The following is a 9,938-nucleotide window of genomic DNA, read 5'->3' on the forward strand; positions in this document are numbered from 1 at the left end:
TTGCAACTATAATATCGAGAGCAGGATACCTCATGAGTTCAGTGTCGACACGCTTGTGCACACATGGAGCCCCTGCTTCGTGCCTTTTCGAGACCCTGGAGAGTGGCCTCCATATGATGGGCCAAAGTACATTGCGGATCTAGCTTACCATTGGAACAAGCGTGGATCAAGAAAGAGGACGAGACACAGGATGGTTATGGATCAGATACCCAGAAGAATGATGCATGAGAGAGGAACCCCATTTCTTACTGACCCCGAGCGGTACGAGTACGGCAAGTGTGGTAGACTGGGCCACAATTCACGCACTTGCCATTGGCAGATTAGTGAGGTGCGACTATTGGTTGTTTTCATTATTTCATATTCGTTGTATTCATTTAATTAATTATACATGTCTCAATTTATGCATGTAATTGTGTCAATTACTTGTATATTTCTAAGTTCATGTTTCATTGTATATTGAATTTCTATTTCATTGACTTTTTTGTAGGATGACGCAATTCCAGGTTAGGGTTCCGCATGCGAGGTTATAGCGGGTGTACATTGAGTTCATGAACAAGCTAGACACGCTCACGACGTCTAGTGTAAGTAAATTTTATTTCCCATGCTGGTTTGAAATGGTTTAGTACACCATCTAACATCTTGTTTGGACATGTTGCAGGTGTCGTGGGAGCCGTACGATGGAGAGGGGGCACTTCCTTTTCAGTTGAGCAACATGTGTGTGTGCGACGATGACTTCTATAGGATGAGGTGCCCTCTAATATGTTTCTATGCTATCGAGTTCCACTTGCCAGATAGAGTTGCACACCAATTTACAGTAAGACAGCTTTGGCCAATGGCTCTGTTCTCGACTGGCGTTGACTTACACAAGTAAGTGTTTTGCTATTTCAATTGTCTCGTGATGGTCCATTTCCATTAATATGGTGACATGTACATGGATTCAAGTAATGATGACATACGTGTAGGTTGGATCATCAGAAGAACAGAAAGATTTTTGACTAGGAGAAACACCACCAGTACTACATTGAGCAATGGGAGCTATTGCACGACAACGTGGACGAGAACAACGAGCCGCACATGAACCATGAGTTCAGGTGCTACCAAGCTTGGTACCAACATGCGACATGTTGTAGGCTAAGGCTACAATGGACAGAAGATGACTATGCCGACATCGAGTCCTCCGACGATGAAGACACGACGTACGACCAATCTACTCGTGCAAGAAGGCAGGTGGAGGCAAGACCAATCTTGGACAGAGTGGTAAGTTAATTGCCTTATTTTTCTATGTTTAGTTGCATACTAATACATTATGCGTTAGAGGTATCTATTTTAGTTAGTGCCACCTTTGAGCCGTAGCATCCTTATAATACGTTAGATTCTTGTACAAAAGAAAACAAAACCTATTGCTATCTGTTGAGAAGTATTATTATTGAGAACTTTGTTGCAGGGCAATACCCTCAAATGGTCTATTGAAGACATTGAGCGCTTTCATCCAAGAGTCAGGGACGACGACACACGTAGCTTCCTAGACGTAAGATTCAAAATATTCTTTCAAATATATTATTAATACGTTAGATTCTTCCAGTTAACATAATTTTGTACAACAGAGGCTGTCACGTCGGCTACGCCATACGGCTGCTCATTGTGGTTGTAGGACAGCCACGATGCAAGACGTGTATGTTCCTTCCGTAGGCAGAGGAGGCTTAGGTTCCTCTAGCCAAGCACCTACAGGGGACGAGGACGAGGACGATGATGGCGTGGACTAGAGGCACGAGGAGCTTGGCCCCTCTCAGCTCTAGGATGCTCCCTCGACTCAGCCAACACAGCCTTCAGGCACTAGGTGACGCCATCCACTTGACTCTTACACTCTAGGTACCAACGCTCTTGGTCACAAGGGTAAGGGTAAGACTAGTAGGCAGTGAGAGTTTGTGGTAGATGTTAGTATGTACTATTATAGTTTTTGTAGTTACTTTCCTATAACTATTTGGGACTGTATGGACATTGTGGACTATTTGGACTATGCAGGACATGTTATATTGATTGTGATGTTCGATGTGGTTGTATTATGCTCTTTGGACGATTAAATGTTTGGATTATATAATGATGTCTCTGCTTGTAACTGTGGATGCTCCTGAAACAAGGGAAACTCTTGTGAATTTTTTCCATGAATCATTAATTATACTACACTGCTAAAAGGCACAAATGTAGTACATAGATTAAATGTAAATTCATTAGAATGTGTATAGTACAATCGTATTATACAGACGCTTTGCAGATGAATCTAGGCTTTTCAGTAATAGTGAACAAATCTAGGCTTTTCAGACAATGAAAATAGACTTTTTAGTTACAAGGACGAGGAGTACGATGACAACAGTGATTTATCACTTCACTTACTTAGTACACCTATATCATCTTGGCTTTTCAGTAACAATGAACGAATCTAGGTTTTTCAGACAATAAAATTAGACTTTTCAGCTACAAGGACGAGGAGTACGATGACGGTAGTGATTTATCACTTCACTTACATAGTACACCTATAGCATATAGGCTTTTCAGTGATTTATCATGTCAACGATGAATAGACTTTTTAGGAAATGAATCTAGGCTTTTCAGTGTCCATTGAAATAGGCTCTTCAGTGAAACTAGTTAGGCTTCTTGTGACCAGTTATAACACATTGAAACAGCAACTAAACCTGCCTCTGTCTATATATACGCAATGCTGGATGCATTGCTACTTACTTTCCAACTAGTATTTTCTTTCGTTGCAGTACCAATGTCTGGAGGATCGTCCAGAGGGAGAGGAAAGGGGAAGGGAACTACCATTGTGTGGGAGGGTTCTCTTGGTCCCGATTTCTTTGAGGAAGCTCTTTATGAGAGGTTCCTAGTTGAGAGCAAAAGTGATTTCACCAAAGAGGCTCCACTGAGAGGATACGATGAATGGAAAGAAGAGTGGCCAAAATGCATGCATAGTGATGACTGCCTAGTGCAGATGTTCACTAAGGGAATAGATGGAGGTCGTTGTTTCTTCAAATGCCCGTGAGCATGGGTAATTGCTATTACCCTTTTGTTTCTTCAATATGTTCCTCTTCTATACAACTTACATGGCATACTTATTGCAGTCTTCTTTGGCCGAAGAAAATTGTGGGTTCACTAGGTGGGTCGATCCTTGACCTATTTATCCGCATGCGAAGTACACCTACTACCTGCAGGATCGTATCTTCGATCTAGAAAGGGAAGTTAGCAGCGGTTACAAGGACGACGAATAGGACGACCACAACAATGGTGCCGATTCACAGGAGGCACTCTACAATGATCCATATTGCACCTGCCCTAACCACAAGAACAAGGGGCCTCCGTCGTCACTCCAGCCACCACCACCACCAACAATGGGAGGCTACTATGGAGAAGGTGCAACACAATTTGCCCTGTGGACACACTACTAGGACAACCCTATCTTATTCACATGGCACATCCATGTGTTTGTTGTTTGGTTTAATTACCTAAGGCATGTTAGGTTTAGTTGAAGGAACTCTGTACCCTAGTTCGGTACATGTTCTCACATGCCATTTCATGTGTTTTGTGTGTTGAATTATATAATGCCCTACTTTGTTAGGTTGTGTTTGCAGCACATGATCACATTTCACTACGTCCGCAACATTATACTGAATATTATGACCACAAATAATGAAAACAACTACATAATGAAAAGTCCAATACTATGCCACATTAAACAACACAATAATACTAGAAGTATGTGCCGATAGTAGACAACATTGTTCATGAATAAACCATAGAACTAGCAAGTCATGGAGACTACTGAGTGCAACGAGGCCACTTTCCCTTCCTCAGGGCATCAGGATTCTCCTCCATCGCTGTTTTCGCTCGGTGTGCATGCTCAAGCTTCTTCTCCCTCTCCTCCCTATACACAGCAACACGCCTCCTTTCCTCCTCTTCCTTGTGCTTTTTTGTAGCCTCCTCTATGCATGTCTTTTCCATCATCTCCTTGTCCTCTGCCTCTCACCGTAATAGTTCTGCAATCCATTCCTTGTCTTCAGGCTTGATCTCAGTGTCGATCCACTGCTCAAAATCATAGAGCGGTAGAGGGGTTTGCAAAAAATGCAATTGTTACAAAACAAAAAAATCATGCAAGATGTCATATGACACAAACATCAATTCCTCACCATCTTGTTAATGCGGCGCTGACGAAGTGTAGGCTCAAACGCAAAATTGGAACACATCCAATACCTCTACCTATACGTGTCCTCTTCATCATACATGGCTACCTTGCAAGGATCGCCGCAAAAGCACATGGGCACTAGAACACCACTAGGCAGAGGCAATGGGTTGAAGCCATTTCCGGTCATCCGGCCATACAATTCAACCAATTTCATTTTAAGAACCGAAAGCAATTAACATTAAACCCTAAACCTAGGGTTTCTCATTTGATGCACAATAATGAACCCATAACATAACAACATGCGCTGAGGTTACCTTGGTTTGCTAGCTTTTCCAAGCCTTGGCATCCTACGGTTGTATAATACAAATATTAAAAATTGCATCAAACCCTAAGTAATGATGATTCTTAGGTTGAAAAATCCGACTAATATATAACAAATCGATGCGAAAAAACAAGGAGAGGAGCGAGGATACCTTGCTCTCAAAGATCTATGGATCAAATCAAAGTTTCCAAGGTCCAATATGCCGATTCGTGAGGTAGGGCGAAGTGAGGAGAGAAAAAAACCCAAGAGAGAGGAGAAAGAAGAGGAAGAAGGCTCGGGCAAGAAGGTTGGGTGCTGGGTTAAAACACCACCTTGGCGCCGTAGATCATGGCGCCAAGCTTGGCGCCAGGATTTATGGTGCTGAGCTGCCTGCCAAGTCACCGCTATGTCTGCGTCGTGCCCAAGACCTCGATGCCAGCAACAATAGCGCCAAGAGGGTCCAGATTTTGAAATCATATCTCTAGGGGCATATTTGTGAATTTTTTTCAATAAAAGGGCTAAAAAATAAAAAAATCAGCAGCGGAGCAGAGAACGAAAAGGAGGGAGGAACGGCCGGTGACTTGGCGTTTTAAAGGCGAGGCAAGGCGGACAATCAATTGCAGCTGCTTGTCGTTGCCACGGCGAAGCAGGTGCATGTCCATGCGCTGAGGAGCGGCGCTAAGGCGGTGACGGCCACCGACGGCAAGCAGCTCAAGCAAGCAGCTGCCGTGAACACTATTCATGACTGACCATGCCTCTTCTTCTATCTTTTTTCTCGTGATTTTGCAAAACAATTTGGTGAGTGGCTCAAGCAAAGTGGTTTGAATGATTTTGAATTTAGAACAGGGGTATTTTAAAACTAAAAACAAGAATTCAGTTAGGGTTTTACAAGCTAGTTTCGGTTAGCAACTTTGATCAATTAATTAGGGGTTAAACAGTAATCAAACACTACAACCAAATGCTTATTAACATACCTCAATCATGCTACCAATCAATGGAACAAAAATTGCACAAATTTTATTCATGAAAATTCATTTAATAATTCTCCAAAAAATGAATTTAACACTGATTTCCATGACTTAGCCAAAAATGCTGAGGGAAAAAACAACATCAAATTCAATCTTTGGAGCCCAATTTCAACATGTTTGACTTATAAATATCATCAAACTTTGATTTCATATGATAGCACACACTTTGCACTACAAAGTTCATTTTAATAAAATTTTAATTGTTTAAACAAATTCTCATATATAAATTCACAAAGAACCTTAAACATTAATATTGACATTCTTTCAAGTAACATGTAAAACATATTATAAGCAACATATGAAACACCACAATGCAACATGGACATGTTATAAATGAAACATAAAATGCATTAATGAAACAATACTTGATGATAATGCTTAATGATGCTCATGATCAGATTTTAATTGTTTCTAAACATCTGGGATGTTACAACGCCGTGGAGGGTGTGGGCGGAGTCGCGCGTCGCGTCGGTTGGGAACTTGGGATGCGGCGGTGTCGGGAGAGGGAGGTGCTAGGTTTTGAGGGGGGCTAGCTTGGGTGAGTCTGTGAGTGCCGAGTCGAGGGATAGCCTTAGCGCTAGGTGGGCTGGGCCATGGCTCTTCAGCTCTAATATAGACCTTTTAGTTTGAATTCAGGTAAAAATGGGTAACTCGGGTACCATGATTCATTACCCGAAATACCCGAACTAAATTCGGGTATCTAGAGTTACTATCCGAAATTGTGATTGGGTATCTCGGGTCCGGGTATTTTGGGTCTAGGTTCGGATATTTCGGGTTCGGATATTGGGTATCGGGTATTTTGCCCCTCTTAGTCATGGGGCTCTGTTTGAATCTATTACCTGATAATAGTTATTAGCTAGTTAATAGCTCATACATAGCTAATACTCTCTCCGTCTAAATCTGACTTAGCAAAATCTACTTTTCCACAAGTCTAAATCGTCTAAGTGCCGCTCTCCCATTTCTCTTTGTTTCCTACGCTCGCAGCTCCTCGAATGCAAGGCCACCTCAATGCGTCGTTCTCCTCCCCTTGAATCCGTTACCTGCTGTTTCCGTCACGTTTATTTAGAGCAAGTATAATATCAGATTGTAAGCTGATTAAATGTTAGGGTGGAGGAAAGAGGAAAAATGAGTTGTAAGCTTATAATTGGCTTAGGCACAAGAACTAAAAAAAAATTATGAGAGAAACATGTAAATCATATATTAATAATAAAGAGCTACCAAACCTTATAACTGGTAGTCAGCCCTGTTATTAGCCTTGCTCTCAAATGCATGTGAGGCCATATGGGGCTAGGTAGGTGAGCGTACCAGCGTCACTACACGCCATATGGGGCTAGGCTAGGTAGGTGAGAGTACTTCGAAAATGAACAAAAGCCAGAGCATTTAAAGAGGAGCATGTCCATTAAATGAAAATCTTTGAGGCTTTGGTGCTCTTTGTCCACGGTGCGAGAGACTAATACGATTTAGACTGTTGGACGACGAAGGGAGTATTAGCTAGCTAACTATTAATTGGTTGGGTCTAGTTAATGAGATACTAGTTGTTAGTTGTGTATTACCTAACCATTAGCTATACTATTAGCTTGATTTGTTTGGATCCAAACAAGCTACTCCATCCGATCATAAAAGAATGTAATTATGGGTTCCGTGTCAGTCAAGCTTACTTAAATTTGACCAAGTTTATAGTAAATATTATTACTATTTATATGTCTAAATAATTTATTATAAAAACTTATTCTATAACTAATCCAAAGATACTAATTTGGTATCGTCAATGTTAGTATTTTTTATATAATTTTTATCAAAATATAAACTATTTGACTTCTCAAAAAAGAGAAATGCATTCTTTCGTGGATGAAGTAACTATTCAAGCGTGTTTGACACAGCTCTTACCGGCTCCAGCTCAGGTACTGTAGAGTGGAGCCCTTCTACCGAACACCGTGATTTTGAGGAGTGGAGCCCCTCTACCGAACACACAGCCTTAGGTCTTGTTTAGTTTCAAAAAGTTTTTTTAAAAAGTGTTATAGTAATCGTCACATCGAATCTTATGATACGTACATAGAACATTAAATGTAGACGAAAAAAAACTAATTGCACAGTTTGGTTGGAAATTGCGAGACGAACGTTTTGAGCCTAATTAGTCCATGATTAAATACTAATTGCTAAATAAAAACGGTACGGAAATATTCTGAACCGACCGCTTTCGTTTTCTATATTATGATACCGTTTTCTATATTATGATGTCATTTCCGAATTTTGCCAAACATAAAAATTTGTCATTTTCAATTGGTTTCGCAACCATTTTCAACCATTTTTTGTACTCTTTAATTGCTAAAATGTAGAAATATTCCGAACCGACCGCTTTCGTTTTCTATATTGTAATACCGTTTCCGACTATTTCCGACCGTTTTCATCCCTACTTACAAGCAAGATATATAGCAGTTGCACACTAGCACCCCTGTGCAAAGTTCTTGCAGTCTTGACAAGGTGTCAGGAATCTAGCTAGGAAATGGAGGTCACCCTGTGCCCCAAGCCTCATTTCGTGGTCATTCCATGGCCAGTCACCAGCCACATGATTCCCATGGTGGACATCGGCTGCCTCCTCGCCGCGCACGGCGCCCCGGTCACGATCATCACCCCGCCCTCCAGCGCGCAGCTCGTCCAGAGCCGCGTGGACCGCGCCCGCGCGGGGCATGGCGGCTCGGCGGGCATCAGCATCACGGTGACCGCGCTCCCGTTCCCGGGCGCCGAAGCCGGCCTGCCGGAGGGCTGCTAGAGGCTGGACCACGTCCCCTCGGTCGACCTCGTGCCCAACTTCTTCGACGCCAACGCGCAGTTCGGCGAGGTCGTGGCGCAGCACTGCCGCGGCCTCCTCACGCACCGGCGGCCGAGCTGCATCGTCGCCGGGATGTGCAACACGTGGGCGCACGGCGTGGCGCGTGAGCTCGGCGCGCCCTGCTTCATCTTTCACGGCTTCGGTGCGTTCGCTCTGCTGTGCTGCGAGTATCTGAACACGCACAAACCGCACGAGGGCAAGTCGCTGGACGAGCTCATCGACGTCCCGGTCCTGCCGCCGCCTTTCGAGTTCAAGTTCGCCAGGAGGCAGCTGCCGCTACAGCTCCTTTCTTCCTGCTCCATTCCGGAGCACCGCCTTCGAGAGCTCCGGGAGTTCGAGATGGCCGTGGACGGCATCGTCGCGAACAGCTTCGAGGAGCTGGAACACGACTCGGCCGCGCGCCTCGCGGCCGCCACGGGCAAGACCGTGCTCGCCGTCGGCCCCGTCTCGCTGTGCGGCGGCGGCGCACGCGCACCTCCTAGCCTCCTCGACTTCCGGGCCGCCAGCTTGGTCGACGATGACGCCAGACGGTGCATGGCATGGCTGGACGCCAAGAAAGCCGAGTCGTCGTCGTCCGTGCTCTACGTCAGCTTCGGCAGCGCCGGCCGCATGCCGCCGGCGCAGGTGATGCAGCTCGGGCTGGCGCTCGTGTCGTGCTCCTGGCCTGTCCTCTGGGTCATCAAGGGCGCGGACACCTTGCCCGACGACGTCGACGAGTGGCTACAGCACAACACCGGCGGCGACGACGGCCAGTGTCTCGCGGTTCGCGGGTGGGCGGTCGGCGGCTTTCTGACGCACTGCGGGTGGGGCTCGACGCTGGAGAGCGTGGCCGCGGGCGTGCCCATGGCCACCTGGCCGTTCTCCGCCGAGCAGTTCCTGAACGAGAAGCTGATCGTTGGCGTGCTCGGCATCGGAGTGTCTGTTGGCGTGACGAAGCCCACGGAGGGCGTGCTGACCGGCGCCAAAGACGGCGGCGGCGGCGGCGCCAGGGCGAAGGCAGATGTGGGGATGGAGCAGGTGAAGCGAGCGTTGGATATGCTGATGGATGGAGGAGTGGATGGGGAGGCACGGAGGACGAAAGCTAAGGAGCTCAAGGCCAAAGCAAGGTCTGCTTTGGAGCAGGGTGGATCGTCATATATGAATCTGGAGAAGCTCATACAATTTGCAGCTTGAAAATGGATTAGTCTAGCTTGGGCAGTTTCAGCACGCAGCTTAGTTTATTTCTGCGTAATAAAGGTTAAGAAACTAGGAATGCAAGCAGACGTGGTACAATACGTGTAGGTTTCAGGAACGCTGTCGCATGCAGGCTGGGCAATCTCTGTCCAGGATTGCAATTTGCAACTGGGCATGAGTAGAGCACTACTACACAAGTAACTTTAGGGGCGGCTTTAGAGTCTATGTAGGAGCGGCTGCGTCAGCCGTCCTTCTCAGGATATTCTTATAGAGGGTACCTCTGTAGGGGCGGTTTCCTGACCGTCCCTGCAGTGCCCTCTGTAGGGGTGGCTGGTGTTTTCAGTTGTCCCTACAGTTCCCTCTATAGAGGCGGCTGGTGTTTTCAGCCACCCCTACAGTGCCCTCTGTAGGGGTGGCGGGTAATATTAGCTA

General features: G+C 45.4%; 1 protein-coding gene across 1 annotated transcript; it reads left to right on the forward strand.

Annotated features, from left to right (window-relative positions):
• The first annotated feature begins 7,953 nt into the window (after positions 1 to 7,953).
• On the forward strand, positions 7,954 to 9,632 carry LOC136472292 (UDP-glycosyltransferase 73D1-like). The gene has a single exon (XM_066470016.1). The coding sequence runs from the start codon at positions 8,406 to 8,408 to the stop codon at positions 9,504 to 9,506; it is 1,101 nt and encodes a 366-aa protein (XP_066326113.1). The 5' UTR covers positions 7,954 to 8,405; the 3' UTR covers positions 9,507 to 9,632.
• Positions 9,633 to 9,938: the final 306 nt, after the last annotated feature.

The sequence above is a fragment of the Miscanthus floridulus genome, chromosome 8 (genome assembly GCF_019320115.1).
Source record: "Miscanthus floridulus cultivar M001 chromosome 8, ASM1932011v1, whole genome shotgun sequence".
NCBI classification, from domain to species: Eukaryota; Viridiplantae; Streptophyta; class Magnoliopsida; order Poales; family Poaceae; genus Miscanthus; species Miscanthus floridulus.